The sequence below is a fragment of the Zingiber officinale genome, chromosome 5A, assembly GCF_018446385.1.
Source record: "Zingiber officinale cultivar Zhangliang chromosome 5A, Zo_v1.1, whole genome shotgun sequence".
NCBI lineage: Eukaryota > Viridiplantae > Streptophyta > Magnoliopsida > Zingiberales > Zingiberaceae > Zingiber > Zingiber officinale.
This window is the reverse complement of record NC_055994.1, coordinates 89,765,652-89,785,462: the sequence shown is the minus strand read 5'-3', so window position 1 is coordinate 89,785,462 and position 19,811 is coordinate 89,765,652. Positions and strand designations below refer to the sequence as shown.

The following is a 19,811-nucleotide window of genomic DNA, read 5'->3' as shown; positions in this document are numbered from 1 at the left end:
CCCCACTTAAGAACACAACGTCCTCGTTGTGTAACCACGAATCACACCACAAATAAATCTCAGAATCTCCCTCGCTAGGTGGTGCCCTGGATGCTCTTGCCACAGGCGCACTCACGGTCGCAAGATTGCTCTGATACCATCTGTAACGGCCCGACTCAGGCGGGCCCCACCCGACCGAACTAGGAACGCCGCCATAATTGCCCATCGGGTTGATGAGTAGCTCCACAGACCACCGGAGGTCCTTTCAGCGCGCTTTGTCCTCACTCGCACACACCCTGGAAAACTTCCCAGGAGGTCACCCATCCTCAGATTTCTCCAAGCCAAGCACGCTTAACTTTGGAGTTCTTAAGTTTGGACTTCCAAAAAGGAAAATGCACCTTAGTGATATAGATAGTACCATCTAACCTTTTAAGTCATATTTAACCAGAATCTCAAAACCGGGGTATTACACGCACAGTCACTACCCTCAAGTGACTTACCTTAACCTACCTACCAGACGTCCGATCAGCCCTTCGACCCGTCTAGATTTCGTGCCAACTATCAGGTCAGCCCGTCGACCTAGCTGGACTTCATGCCAGACATCAGGTGAGCCCGTCAACCCGCTTGGACTTCATGCCAGCTATCAGGTCAGCCCGTCGACCTAGCTGGACTTCGTGTCAGACGTCAGATCAGCTCGTCGATCCGTCTGGACTTTGTCCTAGCTATCAGGTCAGCCCATCGACCTAGCTGGACTTTGTGCCAGACGTCAGGTCAACCCGTCGACCCATCTGAACTTTTTCTGCACACTTGGTCAAAGTGTTAGATCACCATGAGCTAACTTAACATATTTTGTCATTCATCAAAACTTGAGTTAAACCGTTAGTGCTAACCACACCAACACACACTATGTGCTCCTTGTCCTTGCGTTCCACGAGACCAACCTTCTTAGGCTTCTCCTTAGCCTTGGGTGTCACTTGACCCTTCTTCTTGGTCAATTTAGGGTATTTACCCTTATAGTGCTCAAGTTCCCTACACTCAAAGCAAATAATATAATTTTTATTATTAATTGAACTACTTATACCTTCACGTGTAAAGATGACACATAATCCTTCATTTGATGTCTCTTGATTTTTGGAAGATGCCCCATCTTCTTTTTCTTCACTTGACCCGGAAGTAGAAGCTTCTCCTTCTTGATTCGAAGTCACTAAATGTCGCTCCCCCTCAATCCTAGAGGTGGAGACTTCTTTATCTTCATCTTATACATGGAACAAAGAGTATGCTCCTTCTTTGTCCTTTTCATTGCATTCCGTTGAGGATGAAGCTTCTTGTTCTTCTTCCGATGTTGAGTATCTCTCAACTTCGGACTCCTCTCCTTCTTGATCCAATGAATTGCCCTCTTTAAATTTCTCTTGATTTGGTACAGTGAAGGAAATCTTATGAATCTTTGCTAATTTGCTCCAAAGATCCTTGGCATCCTCGTATTCTCCAATTTGAGTCAAAATATTGCTTGATAATAAATTAACCAATAGCTTGATCACCTTGCTATTTGCATCGCTCCTTTGAATTTGCTCTTGACTCCATTTGTTCTTCTTGAGGAGCTTGCCCTTTGAATTTGTTGGAGCTTCAAAGCCTTCCATTAGAGCAAACCATTGTTTTATCTCCATCATGAAGAAGTTTTCGATTTCCAAGAATCGAAACTCATTGATATGAATGGTGGAGGCACCCTTGTGTCAAATCTGAGTCCATCTCGAAATTTCATTTTGAAGTTGAGCCTTTGATGAAGTATTTGAATTGTAATTAAACTTGCTTCAACTTCTTCTCTCTCTAGCTTGTTGCCTTTTCCAACGATGATTCCGGTGAAAAGCGACCTCGCTCTGATACCACTTGTTAGAGTCGATTTGTAGCTAGAGGGGGGGAGTTGAATAGCTCGTCACGTTCATTTTCTTGCTTCGTGATGTTAATATGCAACGGAAAGACTTGAAACAAGACTCACAACGCTAACACGAGAATTTACTTGGTATCTATCTCAATAAGAGGTGACTAGTACGATGATTCAACCCTCACTCACTCATCCACTGTGAAAACACTCATTTTCGATGACTACCGAAGACGGAAAAGCCTTGTACAATACTCACAATACAACAAGAAGAAAAGGTAAACAAATACAAGTAAAATCTTACAAGATTTACAATATACAATCGAAACCCTAGTGAAACATCCCTCTATTACCCCTCAAGTTTATTTTATCTTTTTTTAAAAAAAAATAAATAAACTACTCTCTCATCAACTGCTATATAGATAATCATAGAATAATCCCTCCAAGGAAAACTATCATGTTCAATGAAAACGTTTGTATCCACAAGAGTTTAATGAAAAAGAACAACAAACCCCAAACATCCCACTGTAGTATAATGAAGAAAAATCACTCGCGATGGAATTAGTATGCTCTGCACTCCTAAACAAACGAACAGTATCATGCGTCCATCCCGCCTCCTCGTCTACTCCGTCCGTGGGCCTCCTATCGTACCCTGAGAATCATCCTCACCTGTAATGTAGACATCATGAGTCTACGGCCCAGCAAGCACAATCTAATATGTATAAAAGTACATCTATGAGATAACAGAAATAGCAACTAGGGGTCTCATAAATAAGAAATCTTAACCCAATTACGATACAACAAAGAAAGGTAAACCATGCACAAATGATACTATGTAGCTAATAAGGTGAATATATCACATATCCAGTAACCACAATTAGAGCCAGTCAACAGTCCCATGAACCTACAGGTAGGAGTACCCCTGGAGAACATGCCGTCAATATAACCGAAGCTAACAATATCCTCCCAAAGCAAACAGCTACATGTACCTCAATTATCCTCCTTCTGTCCCGTTCTGTCCAGTCATTCCTTTAACAATAGCATGTAATAACTTAGCATCTATTAACAGTCAACATCTTTCACTCCTACTTCTTAATTCTATATCAGAAATCTTAAATACATAATAACAACTAGTGCAAGAAAATAACAGAATTCAACTCATGCATAGTATTACAAAGACTACAGCTGTAGTTACTCCATAATCAGACACCTCATCAGCAATGGAAGAAGCAACTACAATAAGCTACTGCAGAGCGATAACATTCAAATATCCTAAATCTATGAATCACAGCTAGCATAATTCGATGATTATAAAGTAAATTCAGTTATCATGGAAATGTGCACTGCATTGTAAGAACATAACTTCGTTGCGAAAATTCTGAAACCTTCCTAATCAAACTCGGACAATCCAACCAAAACGGAGGAACACAATGCCACGTCATAATTGAGTCGAACCTTCTCAACCATCAGAAATTTCAACAACCCAAGGAAACATTGAATTCAAATCTCAACACCAACTTCCAATTCAAAACCCCAAAGTCTCATGAAGGAACTGCATGTTCTCGAAATCAATCGTAAATCCAAATCTATCAAGAACCCGAGAATCACAGGGAAAGAATGTCATTGACTTCTAACCACATACCCCAATCGGACAGCATCGAGAACATTAACAACCACGACGGAAATCAACATTCCACAGCACCCAAATAGAACGATCTAAACAGGTATTTCCATGTCAAATCCCAAATCCATCCAATGTACGCGAAAACAAAGGAATGCAGCCAATTCATTAGCAAACACCACAAAAATCCTGACGATCTTTTCCAAAACTTACAGATGCACAAAAAAAAACAGTCTACCACCATCGAACTAACTAAGGCTACCAAAACCTGGATCACCAGACCATATCGACAAGGAAAGAAAACCGATTAAAACTTATTTCGAATACAGATCATGGCAAAACTTTGTAAGACCCAATTCGAAACCAAAACTCACAGGATTCGTAAGCTGAGACATGAGCACCTCAGGAAAACCAACTCGCAACTCAATCCACCAAACGTAATCCAATCAGGCATATAAACGAGCAGATTTCGTGCAGCAAGATCGAACCACAAACATCACAGAGAAAATCAAATCCAATCTCATACACAAGCATGCGAAAACCTCAAGATTCACAGAAAGGGTTGTCCACCGGAAACCAGACTCCATCGATAACAGGATGCAGTGACAAGAGTCCAAAAACCTTGCGAATTCGAGCAAAACTCCATAGAAACCTCAAACCGAACGAAACTCTACAAGATAGTAACCTTTCACAAACCATTCCACCGATCTCTCTACCTAAAAGAACAATTCACACTTCCTACCTCCTTACCTCACAGGTCTCACAGTTGCATAAGGAACTGTAGTTGCCTCTCCTTTCTTCGTGTCACCGTCGAAATCCCTCATCCGGTGGTGTCGCGCCGAACGGAAGGGGTTCGAAGGTCTCGGCATCTGATCGTAATGTCCTCCATGACCTCGTCGGCGTGGGGAGTTGCTTGTCCGAAGGCCGGGGCTCGGTGCGGAGCTCTGTCGAAGTTGGCGGAGGTGAACCGGGAGGAGAAATCGGTGGTTTCGGGGAAGAAGAGAGTGAGGAGTCGGCGATTTTAGGGCTGTGAGGAGAAAAGCCGCGGAACCCAGCTAAGTGATATTCTATACCTAGGTTAGGTAGCTTCGACTTAGGTTAATCAGAGTAATCAACTTCTCACTAAATTGGATATCATATGTTTCCCTTATTATAAAAGTTCTATCCCCTTAAAATATATCATACAAGTACATTTAAAATTATGAAAAATTCTTAAAATTCATAGAAAATTTTATAAATTAATCTCTTAATTAACGCTTGTATGAACTTAGATATTTTTGTAAATAAATTCCTTAATTTTTGCTCGTGAGTCCTTACACCTAGCTTCTTCTTCTTCTTGTATGGAACGCCTCTTGACCTTAGAAGTGTAGTAATACTTTACTCCAAGAAGCTTCAAGAAACTGGCGCGAACTTGTGAGAATCATGAGAGAAAAATAGTGGAGAGATCTGCCGAGTCGTTGCGAGGAAGAATGCTTTAACCTGCGCAACGGTCACATCCCAATCGATTGACCAATCGATTGAGGAGGCTTGAATCGATCGGCTGATCGATTCAAAGAGCCTCTGTGCTCTGCTGGAGAAACCTGAATCGATCGATCGATTAGCATTTATCACGACTCGCAGGATTTCCAGCCCCTTAATCGATCGACCGATCGATTGGCGATGCCTAATCGATTGGTTGATCGATTGGGGAAGTTTCTGTGGTCGCGATTCAAGTTCTCAATCGATTGGCTGATCGATTGGGCTAGCCTTTAGTTCCAACCCCTTAATCGATCGACCGATCGATTGGCGATGCCTAATCGATTGGTTGATCGATTAGGGAAGTTTCTGTGGTCGCGATTCAAGCTCCCAATCGATCGGCTGATCGATTGGGCTAGCCTTTAGTCACAGCCACCTCCAATCGATCAGCTGATCGATTGGGCTAGCCTTTAGTCGCAGCCACCTCCAATCGATCAGCTGATCGATTGGACTATGGTTCAATCGATCGGTTGATCGATTGACCTCCCTTTGACTTGCTTAACTTAAGTCTAGGGTCCCTAAATCCAACATCCGATCAATCATGACATGTTGGACTCCTCATGCTTAGCATCCAGCCAACCTTGACCTGCTGATACTTCTTCGCCAAATGTCCGGTCAATCCTTTGACCCACTTGGACTTTTCTCCTCGTACCAAGTGTCCAATCAACCTTGATCCACTTGGACTTACCATTTCGTGCTAAAGTGTTCGGTCCTTCATGACCCACTTGGACTTCCACCAGACGTCCGGTCACCCTTGGCCCATTTAGATTTTTTCGTGTCAAGTATTCGATCAATCCTTTGACCTACTTCGACTTCCCAACACCAGATATCCGATCAACCTTGATCCACCTGGATCTCCACGTGTCTGACTTCACTCACCAAGTCTTTCCATCTTCCTAGCTTCACTCACTAGGACTTTCCATTTACCTAGTTTCACTCAGTAGGACTTTCTCTCTACCTGACTTCACCCATCAGGACTTTCGTTTGCCTAATTTCACTTACTAAATCTTTAATCTCATTTCACTTGCCAAAATTTTATAAAATTCTCATCAATTATTTTATTTATTAAAATATTATTTTAATCAAATTATCATTTTAAAAAAATCAAAAAAATATAAAATAACTATTATAAAATCTAGCAACTAACATCTATAATATATGGAAGTTAACAATCAGTTTCGACACTTAAGTCACATGTTAATTTTTAGACTATCAAATGTTAAATAATATAAGAGTATTTTAGATGCCATCTCTTGTTTGGTAAATGTACAGTGAAGGCAATTATCTATCCTTTCTCACTCCCAAAGGACTCTGGTCTTGCTTTAAATTTAATACATACTAGAAAGTAAAATGTAATCAATTTAATAGTAATTTTCAAAAAAAATATTTTATTGAGTTTGTTTTCTGAAATAAATTTTTACAGTAATGTAATGGATTGAGCAGGCAGTCCATTTAAAGCCCATAGCCATAGTACCATGGTCCATGTCTCAAAACCCTAGTTTAAAACAGATGGAAACATTAAAAGTCGTCACTTTGCGCCGAACCACCCACCCGAACGCACGCGGTGTTGCTCCACGCACGCGGCCGTCGTCCTACCGCGCTTCCTCGGAGCTGACCTCCCTCTCCACTTCCTTCTCAGGTCACATCCTTTCTACCCTTTCGATTTTACTTTCTAGCGAAGTTTTGGCAACTTTAATCTGCTGCCCTACCCTCGTTCATATACTATTTTGGTTCAGTCTTGAAAGGAGCAAGCTTTACCAATTTCCATTTTGTTGGTTTTTCGTTTGCATTCTTGCTGGAGAAATAGGATGGAATTCTCGACCCAGTAAAATCGACACATGGCAAGAGAACCATTATGCCGTGAGAAAATTTTAAACTTTGGATGTAGAATGAGACTTTGTGAGTAGGAAGGATGCTGTGAATTAGCTATCAGAGTTAGGCGATTCGGTCAAGCTGGTTGACATATCATATATATAATATATGAGCGAGTTACTTCGCAAGTTTTCGTTGTCTGACTCTACTCACTCTTAACCAGATGATGATTATTGGTTAATCTTATTTGTTTGGAAGGTTAACACATCTTCGTCATTTGATCTTTCACTCAAGAAAATGGCCACTTTAATCTTCTTTAGATGCCCAAGGACTAACATGGTTTGCATTGTGATAATAGTGCTTATTGGAGAGACAAGAACCCTGTAGTTATCCCAAATAGCTTGGACTAACACATGATAATGTTGAGACATGTAAAAGAATGTAGTATTGTTGAGACTACGGGCCAACTTTTTTTTTGTCTTCTCTACATCTAATTCCTCTGATGAAGCTGAAAATACATCATCTCAAGCACAATATATTAGTTATTGAGCCACTTATCTGTACTGAAATAATTATTTATGTTTTATGCTTTGACCTCCAATGAACCATGATTTCATCTTGTTGCCTAATTCTGTCATTTTTGTGATTGATTGTGGTGTCTGTCTAGACTCTATAACGGGGACCAGATCTATTGCTTGCTGTTATTTGAATAATTTGTCAACTAGGCATCACACTGGCATGTTTATAGCCAAATTAGTGCAAAAGTTACCATAGTCACAGGAAGTTGAGAATAATCAGTCTTAACAATTTTGCAATTGTGAAGTATATATATATATACTCTTAAATGCTTATCTTGCTTTCGCCTAGAGGTTAGCAGATGTTGTATCATCGCTGTAAATCTCAAATGGAATCTAAGCAATTTTCATGTAGCTTATTTGGAACAAATTACTGTTGGAAAATAAAATAATTCCTGAAAATTTGGGTCATAATTTATATGTTTGAATTTAAGTTCGGAAATTAAATCTGAAGTTTCATTTGCTTATGTTTTGAATAAAAACTATGGATGCTGGCAATTGACATTGTTTTAAGAGTTCTTTTGCCTTATAATTATCCACAAATCATCTTCCATCACTTAGAGAAACATATATAGTGTCTGAGAAGTGTGCTTTGTGGCATGCATTTTGTTTTTGTGAATTTTATGATTTGTCTTTGCTTGCTGCTTTTACTAACTTTTAGTGTTCAAAGATCATCCATGCTCTTCATTCTTATTATATTGCTGCAATGTTGTAGCTAATCTTTCTCTACTTTTTCCAAGTCCTAACATTACTCCTGCTTCATTTTGTAGAACTCAATGGAGGACGAAACTAATGTAAGCTTCCAACCTCAAACGTTTCAATCCTTTATTTATTGAAAAGAGTTTCTCATCAAGTTTTCTCTTGTTTGAATAGAATTGCTACAGTTTGGTATGAAGCTATTTGTTTTTAATATATTCTACTATATTCAGGCCAAGAAAGAAGAGGAAGAATTCAATACAGGACCCCTCTCTGTTCTGATGATGAGTGTCAAGAATAATACTCAGGTATTTTGAAGCTTACACATAATATAGTATTGACACTGGCAAAGTTGCTAAAGTATGTGTGTGGATATAGTTAACACAATGGCGGCGCCAGATGGATTTTCACCAATTTACTAGATGCATATCTGTATCTTGCTTTACATTGTTTACAGTTATCAATTTTCGGCAGAGAGAATATAATTCTGTCATTTTTAGCCTATTAACTCTGTGAGACAGACTTCTTTATATGGCTTACTGAAATTGGATGAATTATTAGTTTCCTATTAGTTTTACTTGTCTTCATTTTGATAATGGAAGACTTCAGTAGATGGCAATACTCAGTTCATAGATGCAGCTCTCTTTCTCAACCATACATTTGAGTTTCTAACAAATCTTTTGTGCCACAGGTGCTTATTAATTGCAGGAACAACAAGAAACTACTTGGTCGAGTGAGAGCATTTGATCGCCACTGCAACATGGTCCTAGAAAATGTTAGGGAGATGTGGACCGAGGTATTGCAACTTTACAAATGCACATGATTCATCATCTCTTTTCATGTATGTCTACTTATGGAATTTACCCCGATCACAGGTACCCAAGACGGGCAAGGGGAAGAAGAAAGCTCTTCCAGTCAACAAGGATAGATTCATCAGCAAGATGTTCCTTCGTGGAGACTCTGTCATCATTGTGCTACGTAACCCCAAATGAAGATTCAAATTCGAAGTGGAGATCGCCAATAGCTTGTTAACGGGGACTGACTTGTTAACTTGTTTCATGGTTAGCTTGATGTTATAGTCGTGTTGTTATGTGCTGAACATTGTTAATGTAAAAAAAAACATGGGCGAGAAAGTTGTGTTGCTTAGGTGTGATCTTAAACTATGCTAGATCCATTATCTATTTTGGTCTGTTTATCTATCCATTCGGATTCATGGACTACATAAAAATATTCTAGATCTTGTATTTTCTTAATAGATAGGAACAAAAAACATTGTGTATTTTCTTAAAATTCTAGATGGGTTGTCTATCAAAAAGCTAGAAAACGAAGAAAACATGCCCCTCTTATTCAACGTGTATGCGTTTCATTGTCTCTTTCCCTAATCATCCAAGTGCTCCTATAGGCGGAATGGTCATTCTCACCCAACAGATGTTAATGGTCAAGAAGAACAAGTAATGTGTGACCCTTTGCTTCGGCCACCTCTCGTAGCCTCATATTTCTATTTCCATAATTTCTTCGGATGGGTCTAATGGTTAGTGCATGAGGTGTTATCATCATGAGGTCTGGAGTTCGAATTTCGGCAAAGCTAAGATAAATGTTTCTCTTTTGTGCTAGTTACTATTCCAAAGGCTAGTAGTCACCCGTGATTTACCTACTCTGTATTGGTCCTGAGACGAATTGGCAGAGGCACTGGGGACAAATGTATTCGCCATATCCTATCACATTGATCCTTTCAAAAAAAAATAAAAATATATATATATATATATATATATCGAGGAGAGATCACCTTCACGTCCAGCTTGGACATCCAATGAGGGGCGCCTAGTGTCTCGAATTATCTAAGGCGCACACACACACACATATATATATATATATATATATCGAGGAGAGATCACCTTCACGTCCAGCGTGAACATCCAATGAGGGTTGCCTAGTGTCTCGAATTATCTAAGGCACCTTCCGTGTGAGGGGGGCCCACGATGGATGTGCAGACTAACAGAAGTATATATATATATATATATAAATTATCCTCATCTTTGACTAACACTCGAAGGGTGCGTTTGGTTCAAGTTATCATGTATAATTTTGGTTATATGATTACCAAGTAATCACATAACCAAGGTTATAGGGAATAAAACATAACCAAATATTGTTTGGTTCAACCTACGTAATGCAACAAAATTTGTTTATTTGAAGGATTTTAATAAATAATCTAGTTTAATATTTTACTATATTACCCTTAGAAACCAACCATATATTATTATTATTATTATTTTTTAAATTCGATGTTTTTCACATTTTTTTTATTTTTATGTGTTTATTATTATTATTTTTTATTTCTTTTTTAATTTTTTAATGTTTTTTTTTATTTTTTCTATTTTTATTTTTTATGTTTTTTATTTTTTTATATTTTAATTTTTTATATATTTTTATAATTTTTTAATTATTTTTCACGTTTTTTTATTTTTTTTACTTTTTTTATATTTTAATGTTTTTATATTTGTTTCCTTTTTTATTATTATTTTTAATTATTTTTATGTTTTTTTAAAAGTTTTTTATGTTTTTTAAAAGTTTTTTTATTTTTTACTTTACATTTTTTTTATCACATTTTTCTCTTATTTGAGGGTATTTTGGGTAAAAAAATTTCGCTAATCTTGGAATCAAGAAAACCCTCAGTTTTCTGATTCCGAATTGCATGTCCCTTTTATTAACGTGTTGGGTATGGAACATTACTCGAGAATCATCGATTACTTAAACTAAATAAGATTATTATTGATAACTTTAGATAGATAATCAAAGTTATCAATGATAATCCCGAATCAGACGTATCCAAAAAGTAATAGAAACTATTTGTGGTAAGAAAATTTAGGGTTAAAAGTTAATTAAACTTGATATTTGACTATTAAATAGGGAAATTTGTGGAATTCTGTTGGCCATTTAGGAAGAAGTGATGCTAGTGGCCATTCCACTCACGGACTCATAGGTTGGTTGGCGGCCCATGTGTGTGTCACATTGTCATCTTCCATTCTCCATTTATTATTATTGTTATTTTTCATTTGTTATTTTTCCATTTATTATTCTCCATTCTCCATTCCACTCACGACCAAGCCTACCGATTATTTTAGATATTCATTGTGTTTATTATTAATTACAATAAATCTTAACAATCTCTCCCGAGAGCCCCCATACTCTAAAAAAAGTTAAATTATTGAGATATTTATCTTAATACAGTAATCTTTTATATGGGAGAGATCAGACCAGTAAAATATTTTTATATCTAGAACTTGACTCTAAAATCTATTATAATGAATATTCATGTAAATATTAACTGCGTCAAACTATTGGGGCATTAGGTTTAATATTAATGATGATTTGGGTGGTGTGGTTGGTGAAGAGCATCCCCTACCTAACCTCACCCAAGGAAAATGCATTAATTCAATAGTCAATTCAAGTGCTTCTATTATATTTTAAAATTTTCCATTTTCTAATTGAGTTATAATAAAATTAACTAATGAACCGAATTAAACCGATCTAGTTCTAAAAATACGGCCGTCAACAAATCCTTCATTGACACGGACATTAGAACTTGTTTTCAACATAGACAATTAGGTGGATTGACCAACTGATGCGTGCGTGCGTGCATGCAATAAGAATAATAATTAAAAAAAAATGGAGCTTAATAAGTTTCGGTATTATCTAAATCGATCGCTTAACGTTTATAATACCTAATTCATGTATGATATTCCTAAAATAGCACTCTTTCACTCTAGATTTATGTAGTCCTGAAAATCTATTTAAGGTATTTATACTCTCGGAAATAGTAAATTAGTTATGAATTACTTATAAAGATTTAATAAAATTTATTACAAGTTAATTATAAAGCATAAGACAATAAGACAATGATACTCACTAACCAATATTACTCATAAAACTCTCCTAATTTACAAAATATTAAACTTTTTAATTTTTAAATAGTGTAGGTCTATTAACCGATTTCGAACTTAGATAACTCTGAATTATTTTAAAGTAAAATTAATGTACTCTTATAAACATCTTTGAATACAATAGCATAAATTCAAAATAATGAATTTTTAAATTAATAGTAAAAATATGCTCTTAATTTAATTCACTATTCTCAATTTACTCTATTAAATTTAGATCTAAAGACATAAATATATTAAAGAGATTTTCAATAATATATTGTTTTTTGTTAAATGATTCGGAGTTCTCTAGATTTAATAGTAAATTTTGTTCAAAATTGATTGATGAACCTATTTAAAAAAAAATATTTTAGAAATATAGTAAGTAATTTGAGTATTATGAAAGTTGAATGTGATTTGGATAATAGTGAAACTTAATTGTGCATTTAGTGAAATTCTGTAAAATTAGAAAAATGAAAGAATAATTAATTTATTTCACATGTGTAATAATTTAATCCTCATGAATAGTTAGTTAGGTGTCTAGCGGCTGTTGAATTAATATGTTTTATTTTTTATTTAGAAAAAAAAAGAGAAGAAAGCAAACTAATGAAAGTTTTGTCTTAATTGTTCGTTTGTAGCGTTTGTAATACCCAATTATACCTACAAGACAGCGCTTTTACGACAGAAAGTGCGAAGAATTTTCATTAATCATTTAGCCGGCAATTCATTAAACAACGCGGGGTTGACTGATTATTTAGATCATGTGTGACATGAGCATCACGTCACACGTGAAAAACGACTTTATTTCTATAATATTTCAATTCATTTATTGTATTATTTATGCAAATTTCATTTTCGTAATTTACCTCTTAATTATTTTTCCCGAATTATCATGATTAATATACTTAGGAGTAATTTAAAGAAAATATAGATTTGACATTTGAAGTCTCATTTCCTTAAAAGAAACTAAAAAAAAATGTTCAAAAATGTTAATTTTTTTGAAGGATAAATAAAATTTCATTATGCTCTTTTTGTCTTTTTTTTTAAAAAAATAAATTAAATTACCCAAAAATCAACTTCTAAAAGGTAAAACGAAGCAAATTCTAAAAATCTAAATAGTATATCGTAACTATACAAATTCTTGATATTTTTTATAAAACCCCTCTAATTTCTAAAATAGTTGGCAGCTCATTCGTATCTTTTGTAGCAAACTGTAACAAACTTTAGATATTATTCGGAGTCCATTTTTAAATTATATAAAGGGTTATAAATTATAACCAACTGTCTAATAATTTGAGGGTCAAATTATCAAAATGATGACTCAGAATTTCTTAGAGGGAGCTATTTTCTTACCTACCCATGAGAAGGAGACGGTAGGTGAGGAAATTGACTAGCTTTACATGTTCAATTGGGAGGAAAATTCAAAAAAAAAAAAACAACGACAACATTAACAATTGCAACCTGTGGAGACAAATGGTCGAGCTCCTACAATTTCTCTGTCATTTTTTACAATAATTCCGGAAAATGATTTAAAATTCTCAAGAAAGAAATGGTGTATAAATTGGTTCCTTTTCAAATGATTAATTTTGGTCTCATTAATATTTTTCTTTCTCTGTTTTTTGTTTTTATATATATATTTTTTTGAAAAAAAATATATGTTCGTTTACTCTCTCTCTCTCACCCGCCACCCATGGAGTGGAAGCTACTTCGTTACCGTAGATCTCACTGAATCTAATCCGACGGCTGAAATCCAATGCCAACAAACCCAATTTCCAACCACCCAACTCCATCCATACCTTCTTCTCTATTTAAAGCCTTCCACTTCTTCCTTCTCCTCCAGGAAAAGAGAAAGCGTACCACTCTGTTTTCCTCTGCTTATTTTCATCGTCCCTTTTCCTCTCTTCTTTCTCCGATCTTCGAATCGATGGAGGTCGTCAACTGCGCGCACGCAAACGGTGCCGGAATCGCCGTTAACGGGCACGGGGATGGCCTCTGCATCAAGAGCGGCGGCGACCCCCTGAACTGGGGCGCGGCCGCAGACGCGCTTTCGGGGAGCCACCTCGACGAGGTGAAGCGGATGGTGGAGGAGTTCCGGCGGCCGCTAGTGAGGCTGGAGGGCGCGACGCTGAAGGTCGCGCAGGTGGCGGCGGTGGCGGCCGTGGCGAGGGAGGTGCGGGTGGAGCTGTCGGAGGCGGCGCGCGAAGGGGTGCGCGCCAGCAACCAGTGGGTGCTGGACAGCATGGCCAAGGGAACTGACAGCTACGGCGTCACCACCGGATTCGGCGCCACCTCTCACCGGAGAACCAAGGAGGGCGGCGCCCTGCAGAAGGAGCTCATCAGGTACGTGAACTCTGTTCACACCGCGAATCTCTTTTAACTCACATTTATTTTAAATATTAATTTTTATTCCCTTTGATAAAAAAATGAAATTAAATTTTCGAGAGAGAAATTTCAAAGAAAAATAGTTTGCGCAACTGCATTGCATCACACGCTAGCTTGTAGGTAACCTGTTTTTGTTTTTGGTGGGTGAGATTTAATTTAATTTAAATATTAATTCATCTATATCGGTTCCTCAGTCCTCACCAACTCCATGCGAATAAAAAAATTAAGTCAAATTAAAAATAAAATAAAATAAAATTGCAGAAATAGTTTAAAAAAAAAAAAGGAAAAGATGCAGAGAATGTCGGCATTTGTTTTCTCACCGCGAAGCTTCATCTTGGTCGGTGCAGATTCCTCAACGCCGGAATATTCGGGTCCGAGAAGGATTCCGGGCACACGCTGCCGTCGCCGGCTGCACGGGCGGCCATGCTAGTCCGCATTAACACCCTCCTCCAGGGCTACTCCGGCATCCGCTTCGAGATCCTGGAGGCCATGGCTAGCCTCCTCAACTCCGGAGTCACCCCCTGCCTCCCCCTGCGCGGCACCATCACCGCTTCCGGCGACCTCGTCCCCCTGTCCTACATTGCCGGCCTTCTCACCGGGAGGCCCAACGCCAAGGCAATCGCCCCCGGCGGCGAGCCCGTCGACGCGGCGGAGGCCTTCCGCCGCGCCGGCATCCCGCACGGTTTTTTCGAGCTGCAGCCGAAGGAAGGGCTTGCGCTTGTGAACGGCACAGCAGTCGGCTCCGGCCTCGCTTCCCTCGTCCTCTACGACGCCAATATCCTCGCCCTCCTCGCCGAGGTCCTCTCCGCCGTCTTCGCCGAGGTGATGCAGGGCAAGCCGGAGTTCACCGACCACCTCACCCACAAGCTCAAGCACCACCCGGGGCAGATCGAGGCGGCTGCCATCATGGAGCACGTCCTCGACGGAAGCGCCTACATCAAGCACGCCCAGAAGCTCCACGAGCAGGATCAGCTGCAGAAGCCGAAGCAGGATCGCTACGCGCTTCGAACTTCGCCGCAATGGCTTGGCCCTCAAATCGAAGTCCTCCGCTTCGCCACCAAATCCATCGAGCGCGAGATCAACTCCGTGAACGATAATCCCCTCATCGACGTTGCCCGGAACAAGGCCCTCCACGGCGGCAACTTTCAGGGCACGCCCATCGGCGTCTCCATGGACAACACTCGCCTCGCAATCGCCGCAATTGGCAAGCTCATGTTCGCCCAATTCTCCGAACTCGTCAACGACTTTTACAACAACGGATTGCCCTCTAATCTCTCCGGGGGGCGGAACCCTAGCCTTGACTATGGCTTCAAGGGGGCGGAAATTGCGATGGCCGCCTATTGCTCCGAGCTCCAATTTCTGGGCAATCCGGTGACCAACCACGTCCAGAGTGCGGAGCAGCATAACCAGGACGTGAACTCGTTGGGGCTGATCTCCGCCAGGAAAACGGCTGAGGCCGTCGACATCCTCAAGCTCATGTCGGCGACCTACTTGGTGGCCCTCTGCCAGGCCATCGACCTGCGACACCTGGAGGAGAACCTAAAGCACGCGGTGAAGGCGGCGGTGAGTCTCGTCGGCAAGCGCGTGCTCACCACCGGCGCCAACGGAGAGCTCCACCCCGCGCGTTTCTGCGAGAAGAACCTCCTCACCGTGGTCGACCGGGAGTACGTGCTGAGCTACGCCGACGACCCCTGCAGCTCCACCTACGAGCTGATGCCCAAGCTGCGGATGGTGCTGGTGGAGCACGCCCTCGGCCACGGCGCCAAGGAGAAGGACGCCGCCGGTGCCGCGTCCATCTTCCACAAGATCGCGGCTTTCGAGGAGGAACTCAAGGCGGTGGTGCCGAAGGAGGTGGAAGCGGCGCGTGCCGCCGTGGAGAGCGGCAGCGCGGCCATCGGCATCCGTATCAAGGAGTGTAGATCGTACCCGCTGTATCGGTTGGTGAGGGAGCAGCTGGGGGCGGCTTACCTGACCGGCGAGAAAGTGCGGTCGCCGGGGGAGGAGTTCGAGAAGGTGTTCGCGGCGATCAACGCCGGGCTGATCATCGATCCTCTGCTCGAATGCTTAAAGGAATGGAATGGCGTGCCAATTCCCATCTGCTAAATAAAAACAAAAAAGAGAGATTTTAATTCAATCAAAAAGTGTGGAATTGTGTTCAATAAAATCAGAAGCATGTTATTTCTTGTAGTTTGTTTGCTTTTTAATCGAAAATATGTTTAACATGGCGTATAATGGATTACCCAGGGATAATGAAAGGTTAATAGTTGAGATAATGTCATGGTCAATAATCAATAGAATATGATAGTCAAGGTAGAAGAGTACGTGCTTAAATTAATCATTTTCTTTAAAATAACTTTTGAGGTACTGTCTCAGTTTATTCCTAATCGATTTCAGCGTTGGTCAGTCTCTCAGAACTCAATCTCTCACTTCTCAGCTAGTCTCTCAGGGCTTAATATCTCACTTCTCAGATATATGACTCCTAGTCTACTCTCAGTCAGCCCAGTGTCAACTGGCCTTTCAGGGCTTAGTTTCTAACTTCTCAGGTGCATGACTCCCAATCTATTCCCGGTCAGCTCCAGCGTCGGGCGGCCTCTCAAGACTAAGCCCCCTCATTTCTTGGGCATGACTCTCAGTATACTCCCGGTCGGATCAAGCACCAGTCGGACTATCGCCAAGGAACAACATTGTCGGGGAATCACAACCACTTGTTAGAGAATAACAGTTATATGTCAGGAAATATTCTGATGCTCTTCCACATGCATACCGTAGAAACTTCCTTCACCTAATGGAAATTTGTCGTATATCCTCCATCATCCGACATACCCTAACACTAGACATTCCCTGACACCTAATTATTATAGAGGTTATTTTGCTTAGCAATATAAAAAGAAGTCTTCTCCGTTGACTAGGTACACGCTCTCACACACACACACACATATTTATTAACTACTGTTCATCTTCTCCATTTTTTATTCGATCACTGTACTTACTGACTTGAGTGTCAGAGTGTTTGTGTAAGGGACATCTTCACTGGTTCTTGTTCTAACATTTTATTTGCTCTCTTTTTGTTGTGTGCACAGAGAAGAAGGAACTATCTGGAGTCCTTTTTTGCTTCAATTCATAGCCTTTTCTCCCGTTCAAAGTCTTCTCCCAATCAATAGTAGAGTCATCTACCTAGCACATCATCTCTTCAACTTTCAAACAAGATCAAATTTGGCACTATTTGTGAGAACTTTCACCTGAATCTGAAACTCAGAGATGGAAGATGCTAGATGATTTACTATCGTCACTTTGTCACCAAAAGATTTTGGATTGTTGGTAGCAACCTGAGCGCAAAGGTTAATACAACAATAACAAGCAGTAATCAGCGGTACTTTACTGCATGACTCTGCTGTATCAACGACAGGTCCTCATGCTGAAAGAGGAGCCCGAGTGGAAGGCCCAACAGGGCCCCAGCCAATCCCTCTAACAGTTGGCTTCGTGCAGCCACATGTTTAACCAGTCAACCTGCCGCCTGTGCCACCCTCACTAATTGTCTATCACGGGGCATTATTCCGCATGCCTCTTGAGGGTATAAGCCTAGAAGAAAGGCCCCAGGTATTATCTTCTGGAGATCCACCCCCGCGAGATTTACGCAAGAGGAAAGCCCTAATTGCCAGCGACTCCCCTGAGATGATTAGCATGTCATTCTCCCATAAAATATTAGAGGATAAGTTGTCAAACCACTTCTGACCCCTGACGATCAAAGAGTATCAAGGGGCGACATACCCAAAAGACCACCCCCTCAAGTTTAAGAACGTCGCTATCCTTCATCAATATATTGGTGGTATAAATTGTCGAGTGTTCCTCACCACACTCTTAGACTCGACACAAAGATAGTTCAATCGGCTTTTAGCCAAGTCTATATGCTACTCCAAGGATTTCCGCAAGGATTTCCTTTATCACTTTGCCAGCAGCTGCCGGTACCACAAAATTACTTTGAGCTTATTCTCGTTCAAGCATAGGCCCAAGGAGACGCTCAAGATCTACATCAAAAAAATTCAACTAGGTGGCCATAGATGTCCCATTGGCTATCCTGGATATTCTAGTGAGCACCTTTTCTTAATGGTTAGTAGATAGTGAGTTTTTTTTATTTTCTGATCAAGAAGCCCCCAAGGGACTTCGATCACCTACTTAGTTGAGCAACCAAGTATATATTAATGCCAAATAGGCCAATCTGACCAAAAGAAGGAGGTCACCATGTTTACTCCAGCACCTACTTAGGAGTGTCAAGCTCCTCCCCCTCCTCTTCCACATAAAGGACCCTGTGCGAGGGTCCAATGCAACTTGATGAGTTGCGATCAAAGTTAAAATGAATTGTCTACAATTAAATTAAGTAAATTTATAGACAATAAATATTAATGAAAACAGCTTAAAGGATAAGGTAAAAGGCCAGAGTTTTACTTGGTTACAACCTAAGTGATTGTTAATCCAATGTATTGGAAAGTTCACTAAGAAACTCCTTCGTTGAAGGTGGAGAAGCCTTTTACACATGTTGATAGCTCATAAATGACTAGGAAAATTAATACAGAAGTTGTTGAATATTTCCTAAGCCCAGGTATCTTTTTATAGCCCTTAGAAAATCTTATCCAAGGTTGGAAGACGCCTCCAGCGAGGTCCCACAGAAAGGCGTGGAGGCGCCTCCAGCAGCTCCGCAGCTCCCCGTTGGCTCTTCCGCTGCTTAGATCGCCTGGGTGATTTTGTCCATCCAGAATTAGGCTCACTCGGACTCATCTTCCGATCTTCTCCTCGAGCAGACTTCCTCCCCGACTTCTTATTCCTCGAACATCACGCACGTCCTTCTCGTCCGCTAGTGTACTCTTCCACAGCACTTCGTCCCTCAGATGCACCAAGCCTGTCGGCTCATTTCCCGTGTCATCCTTCTCACTAGTTACGTCTTCCGCTCGACTTCTTATGTTCCTAAGCTACTATATACTTAGACATAAGGATCAAATATAATAGGATCTAACTTAACTTGGTTGACTGCATCAAAACCACCATGGGGTACTTGTAATCTCTCCCTTTTTGATGTACATCAACCCAAGTTAAAGTTAGAGTTAAACAACAATTAATAACATAATAAATGAAGTTAAACATGATAAATAAGTACAATAATATAAGTACAAGGATAATTAAAAAACTATCCTAACTCCCCCTTAATCCCTCTTACTTCTCTCCCTTTGATCACATTAAAATAAAATTTGAAAAAAATAAAATAAACTGTTAAAAATTTTGAAATATTTTTCTAGGGATACTTAACAAGAATTATCAGTAAGCTAATATGTTTTAGACATAATTTTTAAAAATATTTTTAAAATACCATTTTCGAAAAAAAAACCAACTTGACGAAAAATTTTGAGAATTTTTTTGTTTGTAGATAATATTTTCATTTAGCA

General features: G+C 39.8%; 2 protein-coding genes and 1 long non-coding RNA gene across 3 annotated transcripts; 2 read left to right on the top strand and 1 right to left on the bottom strand.

Moving 5' to 3' along the window:
- Positions 1–2,284: 2,284 nt before the first annotated feature.
- LOC121980936 lies at positions 2,285–4,594 on the bottom strand. Its single transcript, XR_006111680.1, has 2 exons — positions 4,227–4,594; positions 2,285–2,524 (listed from the first exon to the last, which is right to left on the bottom strand). It is a non-coding gene; the product is annotated as an uncharacterized LOC121980936 (long non-coding RNA).
- A 1,908-nt stretch (positions 4,595–6,502) lies between these two features.
- LOC121980935 (small nuclear ribonucleoprotein Sm D2-like) lies at positions 6,503–9,273 on the top strand. Its single transcript, XM_042533217.1, has 5 exons — positions 6,503–6,630; positions 8,149–8,172; positions 8,308–8,382; positions 8,766–8,870; positions 8,950–9,273. The coding sequence occupies exons 2-5, from the start codon at positions 8,155–8,157 to the stop codon at positions 9,064–9,066; spliced, it is 315 nt and encodes a 104-aa protein (XP_042389151.1). The 5' UTR covers positions 6,503–6,630; positions 8,149–8,154; the 3' UTR covers positions 9,067–9,273.
- Positions 9,274–13,833: 4,560 nt separating this feature from the next.
- Positions 13,834–16,626, top strand: LOC121980934 (phenylalanine ammonia-lyase 2-like). Its single transcript, XM_042533216.1, has 2 exons — positions 13,834–14,334; positions 14,724–16,626. Exons 1-2 carry the CDS (start codon positions 13,919–13,921, stop codon positions 16,477–16,479), a joined length of 2,172 nt encoding a protein of 723 aa, XP_042389150.1. The 5' UTR covers positions 13,834–13,918; the 3' UTR covers positions 16,480–16,626.
- The last annotated feature ends 3,185 nt before the right edge of the window (positions 16,627–19,811 follow it).